The sequence below is a fragment of the Hippoglossus hippoglossus genome, chromosome 17 (assembly GCF_009819705.1).
Source record: "Hippoglossus hippoglossus isolate fHipHip1 chromosome 17, fHipHip1.pri, whole genome shotgun sequence".
In the NCBI taxonomy this organism is placed as follows: Eukaryota; Metazoa; Chordata; class Actinopteri; order Pleuronectiformes; family Pleuronectidae; genus Hippoglossus; species Hippoglossus hippoglossus.
In genome coordinates, this window is record NC_047167.1 from 3,173,961 (window position 1) to 3,195,137 (window position 21,177).

The 21,177-nt window shown below is 43.2% G+C and overlaps 1 protein-coding gene and 1 pseudogene across 1 annotated transcript in view; both read left to right on the top strand.

Annotated features, from left to right (window-relative positions):
- The first annotated feature begins 9,147 nt into the window (after positions 1-9,147).
- The window catches only part of LOC117778326 (cilia- and flagella-associated protein 251-like), a 43,205-nt gene continuing 31,175 nt past the window's right edge, over positions 9,148-21,177 (top strand). The window contains exons 1-2 of the mRNA XM_034613827.1: positions 9,148-9,673; positions 10,562-11,032. Coding sequence (XP_034469718.1) covers positions 9,643-9,673; positions 10,562-11,032 — 502 coding nt within the window. The 5' untranslated portion in view covers positions 9,148-9,642. The remainder of the gene's footprint in view (positions 9,674-10,561; positions 11,033-21,177) is intronic.
- On the top strand, positions 13,297-17,649 carry LOC117777920 (annotated as a pseudogene).

Genomic DNA, 21,177 nt, shown 5'->3' on the forward strand with positions numbered 1-21,177 from the left:
TGGGAGGTGCTTCAGGAAGCGTGGGGTGACATTTCTACAGATTACCTCAACAAATGAACAGCTAGAATGCCAAAGGTCTGCAATGCTGTAATTGTTGCAAATGGAGCATTCTTTGACGAAAGCAAAGTTTGAAGAACAAAATTAATATTTCAAAGAAAAATCATTATTTCTAACCTTGACAATGTCTTGACTATATTTTCTAATCATTTTGCAACTCATTTGATAAATAAAAGTGTGAGTTTTCATGGAAAACACGAAATTGTCTGGGTGACTCCAAACTTTTGAACGGTAGTGTATGTAAAGTCATACACGTGCCAGATTAACTCCTTCACAGACTTTTACATGGTAAAAATAAAAAGTTTATTACTTCAAAGTTCATCAGATCATAATCACTTCTCCTCCAATCCTGGCTGGGCCGCAGCCTTCCCCCATCCTGGCTGGGTCGCAGTTCCCTCCTGTCCAGCGCCGGAGGGTCCCGGCAGACGCCACTCCTGTTCTGGCGTCGGGGGTCCTCGCAGCGCTTCTTCCAGTTCCTGTCAGCCGGAGGGTCCCGGCTGATGTCACTCCTGTTCCGGCGTCGGGGGTCCCGGCAGCGACCACGCCAGTCCCGGTTCCTGTCCTGCACCGGAGGGTCCCGGCGGACACCGCTCCTGTTCCGGTGTCGGGGGTCCCGGCAGCAACCACGCCAGTCCCGGTTCCTGTCCCGCGCCGGAGGGTCCCGGCAGGCGCCGCTCCTGTTCCGGCGTCGGGTGTCCTCGCAGCGCCTACTCCAGTTCCTGTTCCGCGCCGGAGTGTCCCGGCAGCCGCCACTCGTGTTTTGGCATCGGGGATCTCGGCAGGCGCTACTTCCATTCCTGTTCTGCGCCAGAGGGTCCCGGCTGACGTCACACTGGTTCCGGCATCGGGGGTCCCGGTGCAGGACAGGCTGAATAAATTCCTCAACCCTCCAGCCCCATCCTCAAACCCGTAAGCGGGAAGCCGCCTTGCTCGGGGAGGACCCCGCAGCCTCCAGAAAGCTGCTGCTGTGGGTGGCAGATGTCGGAGCAGGAACCCCCCTCCTCTACGGCCTGTTCACAGGCACCACCCTCCAGCCCCATCCACAAACCCGTACGTGGGAAGCCGCCTGGCGTTTGGAGGACCCCGCAGCCTTAGGGAGAAAGTCTCTGCTGGGGGTGGCAGACGTCGGAGAGGGGGCGCTCACAACAGGAACCCCTCACCTCCAGTCCTGGCTGGGCCGCAGCCTTCCCCCGTCCTGGCTGGGCGTATACTCCAGTTCCTGTTCTGCGCCGGGGGGTCCCGGCTGACGTCACTCCTGTTCCGACGTCGGGGGTCCTCGCAGCGTCTCCTCCAGTCCCTGTCCCGCGCCGGAGGGTCCCGGCTGACATCACTCCTGTTCCGACGTTGGGGGTCCTCGCAGCGCTTCTTCCAGTTCCTGTCCCGCGCCGGAGGGTCCCGGCAGACGTCACACCTGTTCTGGCGTCTGGGGTCCCGTCAGCGGCTACTCCGGTTCCTGCCCCGCATCCGGGGCTGAGGTCTACGCCCCTTCTTGTTTTTGGACAGCTGCAGAGGCAGCTATCTCCATCGGAGTCCCCGTGCTTCGTCCCTGATCGGCCTCCGGGCCGTCCGCCTGAGGCTCCGTGCTTCGCCTCTGACCGGCCTCCGGGCCGTCCACCTGAGCCCTTGTTCTCGGTTCCTGGGCGGCCATGGTGCCGTCCCCCTGAGCCCCTGTACTCTGTCCCTGAGCGGCCACGGTGCCGTCCGCCGGAATCTTTGTTCTCTGCCCCTGACCGGCCTCCGCGCCGCCCACCTGAGACTCTGTACTCTGTTCCGGATCGGCCACAGTGCCGCCCACCTGAGACTCTGTTCTCTGTCCCTGACCGGCCTCAGAGCCGCCCGCCCGAGCCCCTGTGCTCTGTCCAGGATTCCTTCCTCCGGATCCCCCCTCCTCCCTCCCGTCTCAGTTCCTTTTTTGGTCCGTCTGGAATCCGGACCTTGAGGGGGGGTACTGTCATGGTCTGGTGTTCTGAGTGTTATTTTGTCCACTTCTTTTTGAAGAAGTGTTTTCTGTTTATTAATATATCCCTGTATGTTTGTCTGGCTGTTTTAGTTGTTCCTGCTTTTCATGTTTTCACACTCCGGGTTCTGTTTCCTGTTTTATTTTGTAGTGTCTGGGTTCTTGTGTCTCGTCTCTAGCTTTACTTCCTGTCTGTGATTGTCTGCACCAGTCTTCATGTGTCTCACCTGTATCTAATTGCCCCTGCCTTCCCTGTGTGTATTTAAGCCTCTGTGCTTCTCCTTGTTCTGGTCGGATCGTTGTCGTATGTAGTTGTGTTCTCGTGTCTACCCGTCCTAATCTCCTGTCCTGTCCTCCTGTCCGGATCTCCTGATCTGCTCTCCAGTGTTTTGTATTCCTGTGTCTCCTGAGCTCCCGTCCTGATCTCCTGTTCCTTTCATTAAAAGACTCCTTAGTATAAAACTCTGCGTCTGGGTCCCACTGCCTCACCAACTCTGACAATAGGCTTCGTCCTTTTGACAGAGGATTATTCAAAAAGTACACATTTTGAGTACTTCATAGTATTTGTGGCAGTAGTCTCCAACTACTACTACTCCAACAATATCAGTTTTATGAAGAACGTATGGTAAAAAAGCTTTTTATCCTTCATCAAATATAGCAGAAGAAGCTCATTCTTGTTTTATGGAGGGGACACAGGATTACTCAAAAACTACACAGTGTCAGTACTTTGAGGAAAAAAACAGCTCCTCAGAACCGCTTCACAATGATTATCGTAAATGTTCAATCAATTCCACGCGAGAAACAACAGTCGGCTGTTTTGACAATGCAAACACGAGAGGCGGCTGGCTTGACCGCAGTCTCTCAACCATGGCTTCCCTGCTCTGCTGTCAGAGTAGCAGTCAGTAGTAGCAGTCATAATAATGAGATACTAAGTCATAATAATGAGATACTATCTCATAATAATGAGATACAGGATTTTTATCACATCTTCATCACAGTGGCGGAAATGGGCTTCCATAGATATGTGATTGAAACCCTCTCCACAGACTCAGGTCGTGTTCAGTGACGGGGATTCGCCTGTTAGCTCAGGTGAAGCCAAGCAGGCAACAGGCTAGAAGCTGGAGTGACGAGCTAACGGTGACGTCACCTGTCCATCAAGTGATAATTATTCATAATTTCAAACCTCTATATAATTTAAATGAGTGAGTTGGAAAAAAATCCACCCCCCTCACAGTTGTCATGAAGGAAGAACTTAGTGATTGAGACTAAAACCGTCACTTACTCACCTCGTCCACTGTGTGTGTGCCTCTCTGTGACATAAGCTAAACATCTAGCTAGCTAGCTCATCATGCCTCAGTCTAAACTGTACGCTCAAAAATACAGAAAGGAGTGGGAATCAAACCCTGAATTCAAAGGCTGGTTGAAGCCGTTTATTGGAGATGATACACGGGCATACTGCCTGTATTGTAAGGCTGATTTCTACGCCAAACTTTGTGATATAAAAAGTACATGACGACTCAAAAACATACTCAAAAGGCAAAGCCTTATAACAGTTCCACCCAAGCCACCATGGCATTAGCTATTGCTGAACACAGTTCCATGCTGACATGTGATCACATTGGGGAAGCATGTAAAGCTGCTTTCTCAGACTCCACTGCTGCTACTCACTTCAAAATACACAGGACAAAGTGCACGGAAATGATTAATGGTGTTCTAGCACCATACTTAAAAATGTTGGTCGCAGATGTGGGTGACCAGCGTTTCAGCCTCCTCCTCGATGAGTCCACAGATGTAAGTGTTTCTAAGTACCTGGGGGTTGTGATAAGGTACTTTCGTGACACCAAACACACAATTGTCTCAACATTTCTGGGGCTTGTTGAGTTGGAGGTTGGAGATGCCAGATCTATAGCCCGAGCTGTTGTGGCTTTCTAACCCTTTGACCATGTCCTGGATGTAGACTGGACCCGATCCGTTCGCAGCACGGTACACAAGTACTAATGTTTTGAAACGGATGCGGGCAGCCACCGGTAACCAGTGAAGGGAGCGGAGGAGCGGAGTAGTGTGAGTGAATTTAGGTTAAAGACCAGTCGAGCTGCTGCATTCTGGATGAGCTGCAGAGGTCGGATGGCACTAGCAGGTAGACCTGCCAGGAGGGAGTTACAATAGTCTAGGCGTGAGATGACCAGCGCCTGGACCAGAACCTGCGCCGCCTTCTGAGTGAGAAGGGGGCGTATTCTCCTGATGTTGTACAGCATGAATCTACAGGAACGTGTTGTTGCAGTAATGTTGGCAGTAAGGGAGAGTTGGCTGTTGAGTGTCAACCCCGGGTTCCTAGCAGTCTGATTGGGGGTTAATACGGAGTTGTCAAAGTTAATAGTCAGGTCGTGGGTGGGAGAGTCTTTCCCTGGAAGGAAAAGTAGTTCAGTCTTGTCAAGGTTAACTTTCAGGTGGTGTGCAGACATCCACTGAGAGATGTCAGTCAGACAGGCAGAGATTCGTTCTGCTACCTGTGTTTCAGATTGGGGAAAAGAGAGGATTAGTTGGGTGTCATCAGCATAGCTATGGTAGGAAAAGCCATGTGAGTGAATGACAGAGCCGAGAGAGTTGGTGTACAGAAAGAAGAGGAGGGGACCCAGGACGGAACCTTGAGGGACCCCAGTAGTGAGAGGACAAGGTTCAGACACAGATCCTCTCCAAGTTACCCGGTAAGTGCGGTCATTGAGGTAGGATGAGAGCAGGGAGAGAGCAGAGCCTGAGACACCCAGGTCCTGAAGGGAGGAAATAAGGATCTGGTGGTTCACTGTGTCAAATGCAGCAGAGAGGTCTAGAAGGATAAGGACAGAGGAGAGAGAGGCTGCTCTAGCAGTGTGAAGTTGCTCAGAGACAGCAAGGAGGGCGGTCTCAGTTGAGTGGCCTGCCTTGAAACCAGACTGGTGAGGGTCAAGAAGGTTATTATGGTGAAGATAGCAGGAGAGTTGATTAAAGATAGCACGCTCAAGAGTTTTGGAAAGAAAGGGAAGAAGAGAGACAGGTCTGTAGTTATTTACTTCAGACGGGTCAAGGGTAGGTTTCTTCAGGAGAGGATTTACTCTTGCCTCCTTCAGAGAGTTTTCAGTGTCTCCAAAGTGCAGGGAGGCCTACAAGAACATATATGAGACCATCAACTGTTGGGAGAAACCCTTACAAATAACAAAAAGTGTGCCACACCTTGGCTCTCCATTGAACCTCGGTTTCACACATTTTGGGCCAGTGGGAGGTGCTTAAAATGCATTTCGCAGTCACCAAGTCCAGTGAACCAAGCACTAGCTGCTTGATAATGTTTTGCAGCTTTTTGGCACATCAGCTTCTTACTCATTTAAGTCAGCTCCCTCAGTTGCTGAACCTGCCATAGAAAGCCTTGACCAAAATGAAGATGACCTACTCTTTCTGTGAGCCAGCACAGCATGTGTGTGTTGAGGGGGGTCTGAAAAAAAAACAATGAACCTGAATAAGGGCCAGACTAGTTACCATCATTTTCTCACATTGCCATTGACTGTTTTGTCTATTGTCTCTTTTTGGTCCATTCAGATTGTTAATGTTGTCAAGTTAAAACCGTCTATACAAATTTTTTTTTTTAAATGTTGTGGTCATGACAATAAAATGTCATATTTTACTGTGACTTGTTGTAGGCTCCTAGGTGGAGCATAAGGTTAGAAACTAAAAATAACGTAAAAGAAAAACCTAAGTAACTCTGCCAGAGTGTCTCTTTTGGGTCACTTTGCCGGTCCCAAGCCCGGATAAAGGAGGAGGGTTGGACGTAGAGCTAGCAATTCCACCCCACATAACAGTCTTTTGATTAAATTTGATATTCTAACATTTAACAATACAGGACAACATTTATTCATGTAATGTGGGTCTGGACAAGGCATTAAAGTCATGAAGTTATTTTGAGAAGTGATGGCCTATTTCAATGGCAAAATAAAAATAAACAAAACAAGAATCAACAGAAGAAAGCTCATTTGTAGTTCTAAGCATATTTAGGGTGTTTTTTACTGACTCTCCTACAGTGTCCATTATCTTTATGCAAATTAGGTGGTGACGTCATTTAGCGACTTCTAGTGACTTTTAGGACAGCCAATAGATACTTTCCTTACTGAGGAGTTGGCAACACCAGTGTTGTCCTAAAATCAACACCAGTGTTGTCCTAAAATCTAGCTGTCCTAAAAGTCGCTAGAAAGCTGGCTCAGCCTCAAGTGGCCACTAGTGGTGTGCGATACTGCAAGATTTGGTATTGATCCGATACCAAGTAAATATAGGGACAGTATCGCCGATATCGATACCGATATTTTTTAATAATTAAGGTGGATGCATCATCAAATTGCTAAATCTGAATGAATTTTCATGACCTTTAATTGTTTTTGTGATTTTTCCTTTGGATTGTTAATTTTTTTAAATCCAGGACAGAATTTGGGCAAGGATTATTCGGAAATAGAAAATACTTTATTATCATAAAAGTTTTTGTTCAGAGACTACAGTAACAACAGAACAGTTACAAAAAAAAATTTTCCCCATACATTATGTCGGGATTTTTTCTTAAATAAACAAAGTGCACTCCACAACAAATATTATAAAACATTTAAAACAAATTCTTTTTTTTTCAAGTAGAATGTTAAGGAAATACAAAAAATCTCTCCCCTCCAGTGCACTTCTGTTTTGGCTTTGAAAAAAAAAAAAAAAAAAAAAAACTATCATTGAAAATACAATAAATAAAGTGTAAATAACTAAACAACCCCCAAAGTCTTGAGTTCAAAGAAATATTCCCAGAGGCCCCCCTGTGGGCCCTGGCCCCCTGAGCAGAACAGAGGTTTTGGTTAGAGGTTTTTGTTCAGGAACAGTATCATGTTCACATTTTTCGGTTTTAATACACTTCGCCTATGACTTACTAACTGTCCTGCCTTTGAAAAAATCCTCTTGGCTGGCACTGATGTTGCAACCACCCCCAGGTGTTTTTTGGCAAGTTTGCTCAGAGAGGGGAATGTTGGTGCATTGTTTTTCCACCAAAGTAGTGGATCCTGATCCCGAGGAATTGGCCTCTCTCTGAGTACCTGCGCATTTCTTTTAGGGCATCAGTGCCAGTTGTCCGATGCTGCTGAGATGCAAGGACTTGAAAGTCAAATTCGGTCCGTATCCCACCTTTTGCTGCAGGTGGGGATGCAGCAGCCCCTGCAGAAGAGCTTGACGTAGTTGCAGGAGCTGGGGCAGAGCTGGTGGCAGAGCTTGAGCTTGATGCACATGATGAAGGTGCTGAGGTCTGACTCACTGACTGCATTTCGGTGACAAGTCGAGCTTTTACAGGCTCAACATTTGCAGAGTCACAGAATCCCAGGTTTTTAAATCTAATGTCCAGGTAGGTGCTGACAGCAAGACCATAAAACGTTTCAATAGCCCTGAAACGACGGTGACATTGCGCTGACAGCTCAGCAGCTAGCTTGCTACCTAGGCGCTCAGAAGTTGTAATGGTTCTGAGTAGCAGTGACACCAAGGGAATCACCTTGGAAACTGAAATTTTTTTTCAGTTGATATCTCCCTGGTTGCTTCCTCAAATGGTCTCAGTGCATCGATGGAGTGACTGATGACAGACCATTCTTCTTCACTTAAGCAAAGTGAGCTCTTTCCAAGGAGACAGAGGACTGTGGTAACTGCCTCCTTTTGCTCAAACAATCTCTTCCACATATAGAATACAGAGTTCCACCTTGTCTCAACTGCTTGAATTAGCTTTTGTTCAGGGAACTTCTGCTGCTTCTGAATTTCTTTGAGCTTGTCTGCAGCTTTAGTGCTATGGTGAAAGAAAGCAACAATAGCACTGCTTTTCTGCTGAATCTCAAGCAAGTCAGGGTGAGCCTTGAAAGAGTCTTTCACCACCAAATTCAAAGTGTCGCAAAACATGGGTAGTGTGCCCAACCACTTTTGTGCAGCAACCATGTTGGCGCCATTATCGGTTATTACAGCCAGAATCTTGTCCGTTATGCCCCATTCTTCCACGATTCTGGTTAATTCTGAACAAATATTGTCTGCCGTGTGTTGTCCAGGAACAGAGCACGTTTCTAGCACGAATGCCAGCATTTGCCAGTTTTCATCTATGATGTGGCATGAGACTGTTAAGTATGCCTTTGTGGCTCTTTATGTCCACATGTCAGTTGTAAGCACAACATTGTCCACACCACTCAATGCCTGTCTGACCTTAGAGCAGCAGTCTTCATAAAGAGCTGGTAGTTTCCCCTCCATCAAAGACTTTCTACTTGGAATTTTGTACCGTGGGTCAAGTGTCCTCACAAAATTCCTAAAGCCGTCATCTTCCACCACGGAAAGAGGTTGCAGGTCCTTCACAATCATTTCTGCCAGGCTCCTCGTAATCTCCACTGCTCTCGGGGAATCGGCTAAGTGAAATGATAAAATAATTAAGTCTGTAGCACATCTACTTGTACTTTAAATATAGTAATCATACAGTATCCCTTTCACAGTTAACACAAAAGGGTAATTATATTCAATCAAATCTGAGCCATATTATATTCAGTATATTTGTTTCAATTCCAGTAAATGTATTCATTTAAATAACACGTATCAATGGGATAAATGTATTATATCTAAGGTCTGAGCATAATTTATACTTTTTGAGTTGGCTAACGTAACAAATGACTACTTACACTTTGAAAATTAATATTAACAAATGCCGAAGATGTATAAAATATTACTTTCACCACTAATATCTACCTGGATATTCTCTGCCAGACTGAAAGGCCAATGACCTCTGCCTCTCGGTCGGGGGTGTGGGTCTGTCGGGGCCAGGGGGGTGGGGGATTTCTCACTTCCTCTCTCTGTTTCTGTAGCTCTTTATTTTCTCTAGGATGGTTTTTCATATGCTTGTATAAATTAGTGGTGTTACCACTGTATTTGACTGCCTTTTTGCAAATGATGCATCTTGCTGTCATTTCATTTTCAGCCTGAATCTGAAAATATAGCCACACGGCGCTCCTCTTCCTCTCTGCCATTCTTCTGCTCCGTCTCTGTGCTGCTTGTGTGCTGTGCTGCTGGCCGGGGGGAGGAGGGAGGAGGAGCAAAGTGGGCCTGCTCCGTGCTGTGACTGGAGCGGCACTTGAGAGCAGCGGCACTTACACAGACAGCCGCAGCAGTGCATACAGGAGAGACACTGAAACTACAGTATCGATCTCATTACACTGGTATTGATCAATATCAATACCAACGTTGGTATCGATATTTGGATCGATCCGCCCACCACTAGGCCACAGCTTCTTTTTGCACTTCCGCATTGGCCTCATCGCTCAGCCCGGGTTGATGCCGCTTGTTCGAGACTCAAAGTGCGCAGAAAGGAGGACAATGTGCGCCGTGCAGCTGCTGCGGGTGTCGGTACATGAGCGGATCAGCGCTGCCGCTGAAGACTTTCTGCTGCAGGTGGAGAAAGGGGAAGAAACGGCTCAAGTCCCGGCGCTGAGAGCGCTGCTCACCGAGCGGCTAACGGCGGCGGCGAAGGAGATCGCCGCTGTGTTGAGGAAACCGTGGCGGAGTACGAAGACAGACTGGAGCGGTCAGAGCGGGAGATCTGCCGCCAGAGGAGGCTGCTCGATGCCGTGATGAAGCCCGAAATAAGGCTGCACAGAGCAGGTCAGTCCCTGCTCCCTGGAGCCGGAAAGCTAGCTGAGCTAGTGGAGCTAAGCTGCTCTTTGGTAGCTAAGCTAGTGGAGCTAAGCTGCTCTGTGCTAGCTAAGCTAGTGGAGCTAAGCTGCTCTTTGGTAGCTAAGCTAGTGGAGCTGGCTTTTCATCGAATGACACAAGAAACATTTGTGAGTTGTGGCTCTAAAATATATTTAATGTGAGCAGAGCAACTCGTCACTAACAGCTTCAAGAAGTTGATCTGAATTTGACCTAAATCTTTAAAACCATTAAGACAAAGTGTAAGAGACAAAAATATAAACAGTCGGGTCAAATTAAAAATCCTTAATACAGTTCAGAGAATAGAAAATAAAAAGTAGAATGAAATAAGATAGGAGAATGAAAGTTACAGAGACAATGAATGAATGCAAGGCCTCAGATGTGACTTAATAAAAGGCAGTGACAAATAGAAAAGACTATATTTATTAGAAGTACAAGTTGTAGCAGACATGAAATATTTTCTATTTAGTTACGTGAGAAACTAAACTGTAATTCATGGATTGTCCACTGACTGAACATTGACCTAATTGTCTGCGTGAAACCGATCCATTGTCAAAAACATGAATGCAAACAAGAAAACACTCAGATAAACAAAAATTGATTGAACATGAAATAATGAACATGACATTGTCATTTTCAACTCAGGATTAACCTGCACACAACTGTAGCCTCACAAACTACATATCATACGATCAAACTACAGAAGTCTGGTGCCAGTGGCTCAGATAGAGCCACTCTCTTTTTTGGAAAAGTATCAAAGTATCGGTATCGACACATTGTTTTGTATTGTGACACTATTTGAGACCAAAAAAACACCATACCTCTCTACTCTCCATGCAGACTTCCTGCAACCGGTGGTGAGTAAAGAAGAGGTTCCCCCTGAGCAGCAGCAGTGGAGCCCTCTTGCGGACCAGGAGGACCCAGAGCCCCCCCACATTAAAGAGGAACAGGAGGAACCTTGGACCAATCAGGAGGGAGAGCAGCTTCAACAACTGGAGGAGGCCGATATCCAATTCACATTGACTCCTTTTGCTGTGAAAAGTGAAGAAGACGAAGAGAAACCTCAGTCGTCACAGCTTCATCAGAGTCAGAATGAGGAGAACAGAGCGGAAGGTGGAAAACCAGAACCAGCCAGGAACTCAGGTCCTGATGGATTTTTACAACCAGGTCCCGAGGACAAGACTGAAGACTCTTCTGAGACTGAAGACAGTGAAGATGATTGGATGGAGACCAGGGAGCCTCAGTCTGGTTTGAATATAAGAAACAACAAACAGCCTTTAAGTGATATGAGATGTAAAACTGATAAGAAACCATTTAGTTGCTCTGAGTGTGGTAAAAGATTTAGCCGAAAACAAATGCTGAATGTACATATGACAATTCATACCGGAGAGAAACCATTTGGTTGCTCTGAGTGTGGCAAAAGATTTAGACTAAAACAAATCCTGAATGTACATATGAAAATTCATACGGGAGAGAAACCATTTGGTTGCTCTGAGTGTGGCAAAAGATTTAGACTAAAGGCCAAGCTAACTGTACATATGACAATTCATACAGGAGAAAAACCATTTAGTTGCTCTGAGTGTGGTTATAGATTTAGACGAAAGGACCAGCTAACTGTACATATGAAGACTCATACATTAGAGAAACCACTTAGTTGCTCTGAGTGTGGTTATAGATGTAACTACAAAAATTATTTAAAGTTACATGTGAGAATTCATACAGGAGAGAAACCATATAGTTGTTCTGAATGTGGTAAAACATTTAGATATAAGAACCAACTGTATGTACATATGATGATTCATACAGGAGAGAAACCATTTAGTTGCTCTGAGTGTGGTTATAGATTTAGACTAAAGGCCAAGCTAACTGTACATATGACAATACATAAAGAAGAGAGACCATTTAGTTGCTCTGAGTGTGGTTATAGATTTAGACGCAAGGACCAGCTAACTGTACATATGAAGACTCATACATTAGAGAAACCATTTAGTTGCTCTGAGTGTGGTTATAGATTTAGACGAAAGGACCAGCTAACTGTACATATGAAGACTCATACATTAGAGAAACAGAAGCAGCTGTTGGTTTGTATCGTGTCAGAGTCTGAGTGTCGTCCTCCACACTCACTGACCTGAGCTCACTTTACTTTTTCGCTATCAACACCAACACTCATCAAAAGTTATTAGAACCTGAACAGAACTGAACTTTACTTTGTGTTTGTTTGATTCACTCCAGAGTTTAAGAGAGAGACACACACCCACTAACCTAATACAATAGAAACCTAAAAGTTCATCTAAATCATAACCATTCACTTTACTGAGCTGGACAAATATATTCTGGGCCAAATGTTTCAAATTTATTAAAGACCAAGTTTTATTAACAGTCTTTTAGTTGTGGTTTATTTTATTTCTTTTATTCATCAAGGATATTCTAATATTTCTAATTCTAATGTCAGACTGAGTATTCAAGGCTGCTTGTGTTAGTATAAGGGTCCATGGAGATGCTGCTGAGAGATTTTTAAATTACAGGGATGCACAATAAATCAAAAAACTTTACGCAGGTGAAAGGTCTAAACTGTGAAACAACACATTCAGATGTGAAGGTGAGAAATGAGCTTCATTTTGTATATATATATATATATATATATATATATAGAACTGTTTTGAAAACAATTTTGTTTAATGTGTGTTTATGTTGTGAATGTTTTGCTATACACACATTTAAATAAAAATATCTGTAAATACCAGAAGAAAATGAAAAAATTAATGTGAAACTGCATAATAAATAATAAATCACGGATGTTGAAAAATAAATGTATAACTATTTAACATATATTTCACAAATTGCTCCAACACAGAAAATTCTAGCTCTTTCCACCTGATGGTGTAGTTTGATTCAGATCCAGGCTGAGAGAAGAACTGATGGATCCAACACAAAGATCACACAAAACACATTTGTTCTGGACTATTCTGACAGGCAGAGAATTTAAAAACAGATTTACTCTTTTATTCTACTATTCTTTTATTTTGCTTGAAAATTGTTTTAAACTGTGCTTTCTGATTTTAAATGGATTTCTTTTCGTTTAGTCTCTGTTGTTTAAAATGTCCCTGTACAGCACACTGTATTTACCTCTGTGTATGAAATGTGCTGTATAACTAGAAAGAGAGCGAAGAAGAATGAAAACATATATATACAATAACATCAGTTATCAATTCAAAATTAAGGAAATAAGCACTGATAATATTTTCAGTGTTTTTAAATTCCCCTGTACTGATAGGAAAAAAAAGAGATAATTTGGATTTTTCTCTTTCAATCTTTAACTCAAACATTTTAGAAGGAAAAATCTTTAACAAAGTTGAAACACAATCACACAATGAATCAAAAACAGACGCGTAGGAAGAAAACTAGACCATCTTTCCTCTCAGGTTTGTTGTATCCAGCCTTTTAGATACATAGGAGATGTTTGTGGTCATATTTATGAAAACACAATCATGAGGGATGTGATTTATAACAAATCATCGTGTTTGCTCCTGGTAAGAACAGACAGATGTGAGCTCTCTGTGTCTCTCTTTGCAGTCATGATCCTGGTGGACCCCGGTCTGTACATTGGCACCGCGGCCGATCTCAATGACAGGCAGGCACTGGCTGATGCCGCTGTCACTCATGTCCTGTCTGTGGACTCTGTCGACCCCACCCCTCAGCTTCCCGCTGATGGTGCCTTCTGCATGAAGTGGGTCAACGTTTTAGATGAGGTGACCTCTGACCTCCTGAGTCACCTGGACGACTGCTACCTGTTCATTCAGGAGGCTGTGGTTGGAGGTGGGACTGTCATTGTTCACTGGTAAGGGTCAGAGGTCAACAGGAAGACCTAAAGTTTGGCTCTGTTGGTTTTTCCTCAATAATGTCTTTCGTATTCCTTGATCTATTTCTAGCCAGAGTTTTTGTGGAGACGTATGTTACCAAATATCCATAAAATATGTCCACACCACAAAGGTTTTAGGGAATTGAATTAAAATACTCCATTATAAGGAAAAGTCCTGCATTTAAAATGTACTTGTCAGAAGTATTGTCAGAAAAATGTAATTAAAATATCAAAAATAAAAGCAGTCACTTTCATATACAGTTATGAATTAGTTTGATAAATATGAAATCCATGCTGCATGGCAGAGGTTTTCAAACAGTTTCTGGTGATGCTCAGTGAATGGGAGTGAAATAATACATTATCTATCGCTAGTTATCAAAAGGAGATGACATAGAACTGCCTGAATGTGTGTGATCTCGTTAAAGAAATAGTTCAGAGATACAGTAGCTTTGGGAAATTTTACTGTTTCCCCCACTTTCTCAGAGTTAGACATTTATTAAAAAAAACCTCAGACAAAAGCTTTCTCATATTATGTGAAGTCCCAAGTTTTGTCAAGCAAACAATATTTGTTTCTCTATCCAGCCAGAAATTAAGCGAAACTAGGCATGTAAACTATTGTGGGGTGAGGAGGTACCTTTTTCCAAAGTTTGTGTGAGGGGAGGCTCACAGCCTCAAACTTTGAAACCCCTGCTGTACGGTAAACAAAAAACCAACAAGGCATTTGACTGTGTGTGTGTGTGTGTGTGTCTCAGTCAGGCTGGTCGAAGTCGAAGTGCAACCATTGTTATCTAATGAAGAGACACCAGCTGGGCTTCATAGAGGCTTATCACAAACTGAAGAGTGTCAAACAGGATGTACAGTAAGTGTGTGTTTCTGTGTGTCAGCGCTTTCTCATTAATTAGCTTAAATCACTGATGTTACGTCCACACTACTACATTTTAGTTTTGAAACCCATCACTGCAGCTACATTTATGTCTGTCATCCACACTACTCTGGAATTTTCCTTCTTGAAAACTGGTGTTGAATTTCAGTTTGAATGGGTAGAAACTGAGACAGATCACCTTCTGTAAATTTGCTTGTGTGAGTGTTATTAGTCACAACTTGATTATCAGAGGTGAATGCAAATCATTTTTAACAGCTACTATCAGTAACAGCTCCACTTTGTGGTTGTTCCAAGAAAAGAAAATCCCTGCTCTTACTTTTCCCCATTGGTGTTTTTTATTTGTAGTATTTTGTATTCTGTAACTGTTTCTTCCTATCTACACGGGCTAAAACTTTCGTCTTGACAGAGATCGTATTAGAACGTAATGGTGTTGATGTGGCCTGAAAGTTTTTCTGTTGTGGGTTTTTTCACTTTCAGCCTTCAAGTGATCAAATAACTTGGGTGAAGTGAGGTTTTATGAGAGAATTGACAGAATGGTTGGACATGTCATTATTATGAGAGGCAGATGGGGACATTGACAGCTGCTGATGTATTTCAGGGTCAACAGTGGTTTTGAGGAGCAGTTGTATCTTTATGAGGCCATGAAGTGTGAAGTGGACGCCTCCAGTCCTCTGTACAAACAATACAGACTGAGCAAGATCACTGAGAAGTTCCCTGGTAAACGCAAACCATTACAGACAGTTTCTTTCATCATTATTTGATTATTGAAAGTGTGTGTGTGTGTGTGTGGGTGTGGGTGTGTGGGTGGGTGGGTGTGTGTGGGTGTGTGTGTGTGTGTGTGTGTGTGTGTGTGTGTGTGTGTGTGTGTGTGTGTGTGTGTGTGGAGTTGCAGCAAGTTCCCAGGGAGCTGTTTGCCGTTGACCCTGCCCACTCCAGCTCCTCTGAAGTGTCCTATCGCTGCAGGAAATGCAGGTGACAAGTGCAAAAGTTTATACAGTGGCTGAATGTGGGGAGGTTTTATAATGAAGGTGATTCATGTTGTGTAGGAATATTTAAAGACCTTAAATAAGAAACTTTACTGTATTTGTCATTTTCTTCCTGAATTATGATGGTGACAATAAGGGACAACCTTTCCGTCTGCAAAGAATTGTATTATTTTACAAATAAGCTGCTTCAGATTTCATTTTGTCATCACTACAGCATTTCTCACAGAATTATTCTAATCTATGGCTGTAACGGAGGCACATGTGCATGAAGGTCACTCTCATGCGCAACAGATTCAGAGTGAAAGAGAAGTTCTCGGGTGAGAGAGAGAGCGAGAACTTCATTTATGCCACAACTGCAGCTGAAACTATGAGGTCGTCTGACTGTCTGCATGGACGGTTAAAACGTTATTGATCATAACTCGCGATTTCATGACAGCACCAGCAAGATTTCTTAATGTCATTAAGAGAAATGTAAAAAAAAAAGAGATTCATTATGAAACTGTGGTGGTACAAATTAGCATGTTTTGAGCTGCCACAGTCTAGATGATGAATGGAAACCACTGCAGCATGTTTAAAGGAATAATTGAACATTTTGGGAAATGCACAGCCTGACTCCAGCTCTCTCCTCTGCAGACGAACTCTGTTCCGTGGCTCCAGTATTCTCAGTCACCCAGTAGGAGAAGGAGCGACAGCCTTTGCTCACAAGAGGTTCAGTAACCTCACTGGTAAGATAATACCTGGTGATACACTCAGAGGTAGACAGACAGCATGAGGTGAAAGGGACAGGAGCACGGAGGTTGTCTGAAAACCAATCAGCAGCAGCAGTGGCTGTGATGTCATATCTGAACACACAGACACGATGCACACATTTTTGTGTTCAGTGTGAGTTTCCATGTTAAGATTTCAATTTGCAAATAAACATCCATGACTCCACTTAGAAATAGAAGAAAAAAACACACTCATGATAACTCCAGGACTTACCTGAGAATTTGTATATGTTTAGGTTTTCTTCAAATCGTGCTGATTAGTCAATGTGCAAACAAATCTGGAGAGGGAGCTGTGGGAAGTCTACTGAATTTGGCAGTAGCTCATGGCTATGTTAACCACTACTAGAGTTGCAAGACACTTTCATCAGATGAATTATGATGTATCCTTCCCTGATTCATCACGGCCGCATCACGTCACCCTCCTCTAGAAGGAAACGAACAGTGTCAACCTCCAGCAGTGAATGCAACATGTATAACTCATTACAAGGGTTGCTTACTTTTCAGTGTTCATAGTATCTTCTGCATCTAAGCAACCCTCTGCGTTCTGTTGACCCCCACATACACAAGACCAGTGTGCATTGATCGTCATGTGATGTGCATGTTGATATGGACTGAAGTTGTTTCTGATATGCAGCTAGGACTGAGATAGTTTACATTAATGACCAAATATGACTAAATATGACAATAATATTTGAAAATTATATTGTAAATCAATGTAAGTCAGTTTTTCTCTTAATGGTGTCACATGGGGAAGTTGTAATAACGAAATAAAATGTGTTGTCTAGGAGACGTCCAGTGTACATCTTACTTCATTGAACCAGTGCAGTGGATGGAACAAGCTTTAATTGGGGTGATGGATGGACAGGTACTATCTCACACACACACACACACACACACTAACACACACACACACACACACACACACACACACACACACACACACACACACACACACACACACACACACACAATCCTAAAACCAAGTCTTAACCTTGAAGAACTTACTAAAATGTCCTTTGAGGTGTAGATCCACATGTCCCAGTTGGTTTTGTGATCTGTACTGACCGTTTGCGGTTTCTCTTCTCTCTCTCACTTTGTGTGTAGCTGCTGTGTCCTAAGTGTAGCTCTAAGATGGGCTCTTTCAACTGGTGTGGGGATCAGTGTTCGTGTAGCCGCTGGGTCACCTCCGCCTTTCAGCTGCACCGCAACAGAGTGGACGAGATCCGACCGCTGAACATGCAGATATAAGAGCAGGTCTTTACCCCTCAAACAGCCTGTGAAAGTGTAGAAATCATGTAGAAATGTCAAACTCTCCTCACTGCCACTCAACCAGTCCACATACGAGAAGACGATTAAACTAACACCTACACACAAATGAGAAAAAGAAAGCAATTAAATACAATCTGTAAATTCTAGTTTTAAAAAAAGGGACGTTTTGTTACAGCTAATTTTCAAGGGCACTTTAGCCTGAAGTTCTTAATGTCTGGTATGACATGTGAAAGTTTTGTCTGTAAATATCCAAAAAATAATATCACAAAACTGCTCTGTTTCTGTTACTGAGTAAATTCATCTGCAATGTTACACGTGTGGAGGAATTATTTCAGGAACATTTATGTTAATTGCTCAATATATAATTGTGTGTGTATGTGCGTGTTTGTAGGGGCATATCAATATTTCACAGAGGTCCCGTAAACATCAGCTCTCTTTTAAATATCAGTCAGTTAACATGTCCTTAGCATTTATTAGTTCTTTCTGATTTATTTTTAAATTCACATAAATCACAATGTTAGCGTAGCTTTACTGAAACTTCCTTCTAGTTATAGAGTACACAAACAGAATGTGTTTAATAATCTACTCAAAGACCGTGGTGGGAATATGAGCCTTGTCCATGACGAGTGTGCTCTCCGCTCCCTAGCTTAAAAAACTAAACAAGCACAGACAGAACAGTAACCATCAGCCAATTGGGACTGAGTCCATAATGGTCCCAGTCAAGCCCCAAACTACAATGTAAATGTGAAAGTGCATAGTCTTAATGATTCAGGCATGTTGAAAATAAATGTATAACTATTTAACATATATTTTCACAAATGGCTCCAACACAGAAAATTCTAGCTCCTTCCACTGATGGTGTAGTTTGATTCAGATCCAGGCTGAGAGAAGAACTGATGGATCCAACACAAAGATCACACAAAGATTTGTTCTGGACTGTCCTGACAGGCAGAGATTTTAAAAACAGATTATATTCTTCAAATGACAGTATTTTGTATGACTGTGGCCAATATAAACTGACGTGAACCAGTCAGAATGATTAATACTCATATTTTCACTGACTTGAGTTCAAGGCTATTCATGTTTTCTAATGTTGAATCAAGGTTGGACATCCACAGGTGCAGGCTGTCTCAATCAATCAATCAAATTTTATTTGTATAGCCCATATTCACAAATCACAGTTTGTCTCATAGGGCTTTAACAAGGTGTGACATCCTCTGCCCTTAACCCTCAACAAGAGTAAGGAAAAACGACTAAAAAACCCTTTCAACAGGGTAAAAAGAACGTAGAAACCTCAGAGAGAGCCACATGTGAGGGATCCCTCTCCCAGGACGGACAGAAGTGCAATAGATGTCAAGTGTAAAGGAGAACATCATCAAGATAAAGGTTTTAGCAGCATTGATAAGGGTAAACATTTTGATGCATAACTGAAGGTCAATGAATTGACGGATTATTGTCAGTAATGGTCGAGTATCTGAGGAGAAATACTATATATCAGGCAGTCCTGCTGCAATCATAGTCTATGGTCAGCAGCCACCACGATCATGATCCACCATCAGGATCGGATGCCACTATAGTCCACAGTCATTGTCCACTGCCGCCATTAGGATCCACCATCAGCTGCCACCTCGGTCGTGGTCCACCACCATTATCTGATGCCAACACGATACAGGATCCGCCATTATTATCATGGTCAGCCAGCACGATACAGAATCCGCTATACTGGATCCACCATTACGAACTCTGATACGCGATCCACAGATCATGATCCACGATGTGGCCACAGCTGGGGCCCTGGACATGTCTGAGTCACCAAGAGGAAAAATCAACACAAATACACAGATATGTAAAGTCATACACGTGCCAGGTTAACTCCTTCACAGACTTTTACATGGTAAAAATAAAAAGTTTATTACTTCAAAGTTCATCAGATCATAATCACTTCACTTCAGCTTAGGAAATAGGTGGTGGACATCAGCCTCAGGTTCTCTATGTGACTGTCTATTGTAGTAAAGTTACACTTCCTATAATTTATTTATATTTGAACAACAAATACATTATTCTGCATGTCCACTTATTTAACACACAAATGACAGATTCAGTAAAGTCTGCCTAAGATTAAAGATGTAAAAACTGAATGTAGCAGACAAGTTTAGTTTTCACTGAAACACGTTACAACACATCAACACCAATACTGTGAATAAAGAGCTTTAGGAGATGCCAGGTACAGAGACACTGATACCTGCTAATCACTACTAACACATAAATAAAATACCGTATTTTACTTACCACAGAAAACCGTGTGATTCATTCGATATGTATGGAGGCCGATCTCCGCCACTGTGATGAAGAAAATAATAATCCTGTATCTCATTATAATGACTAAGTATCTCATAATTATGACTTAATATCCCATGTTTAAACACCATGTGCACACATTCCCCTGCTTCATACAACACGTGACGTAACATGACACGCACAGTCAGGACATCAGGGTTTAATTGACGGAACGATCTGGAGTCATGATCCGTCATCATCGATTAATAACTAAATACATGTGATTATCAGTTTTTGTGAAGAGGGACAGAGGAGAGCACACGCGCACACACACACACACACAGAAACGCATACTCCCCCAGACAGAACCTGGCATTCACCAACGTCAGTAATCTGAGTGTTATCTTTTGATAGGATAGGCTTCGTCCTTTTGACAGAGGATTATTCAAAAAGTACACATTTTGAGTACTTCATAGTATTTGTGGCAGTAGTCTAACTAGTACTCCAACAATATCAGTTTTATGAAGAACGTATGGTAAAAAAGCTTTTTATCCTTCATCAAATATAGCAGAAGAAGCTCATTCTTGTTTTATGGAAGGGACTTTGACACAGGATTACTCAAAAACTACACAGTGTCAGTACTTTGAGGAAAAAAACAGCTCCTCATAACCGCTTCACAACGATTATCGTAAATGTTCAATCAATTCCACACGAGAAACAACAGTCGGCTGTTTTGACAATGCAAACACGAGAGGCGGCTGGCTTGACCGCAGTCTCTCAACCATGGCTTCCCTGCTCTGCTGTCAGAGTAGCAGTCAGTAGTAGCAGTCATAATAATGAGATACTAAGTCATAATAATGAGATACTATCTCATAATAATGAGATACAGGATTTTTATCACATCTTCATCACAGTGGCGGAAATGGGCTTCCATAGATATGTGATTGAAACCCTCTCCACAGACTCAGGTCGTGTTCAGTGACGGGGATTCGCCTGTTAGCTCAGGTGAAGCCGAGCAGGCAACAGGCTAGAAGCTGGAGTGACGAGCTAACGGTGACGTCACCTGTCCATCAAGTGATAATTATTCATAATTTCAAACCTCTATATAATTTAAATGAGTGAGTTGGAAAAAAATCCACCCCCCTCACAGTTGTCATGAAGGAAGAACTTAGTGATTGAGACTAAAACCGTCACTTACTCACCTCGTCCACTGTGTGTGTGCCTCTCTGTGACATAAGCTAAACATCTAGCTAGCTAGCTCATGATGCCTCAGTCTAAACTGTACGCTCAAAAATACAGAAAGGAGTGGGAATCAAACCCTGAATTCAAAGGCTGGTTGAAGCCGTTTATTGGAGATGATACACGGGCATACTGCCTGTATTGTAAGGCTGATTTCTACGCCAAACTGTGTGATA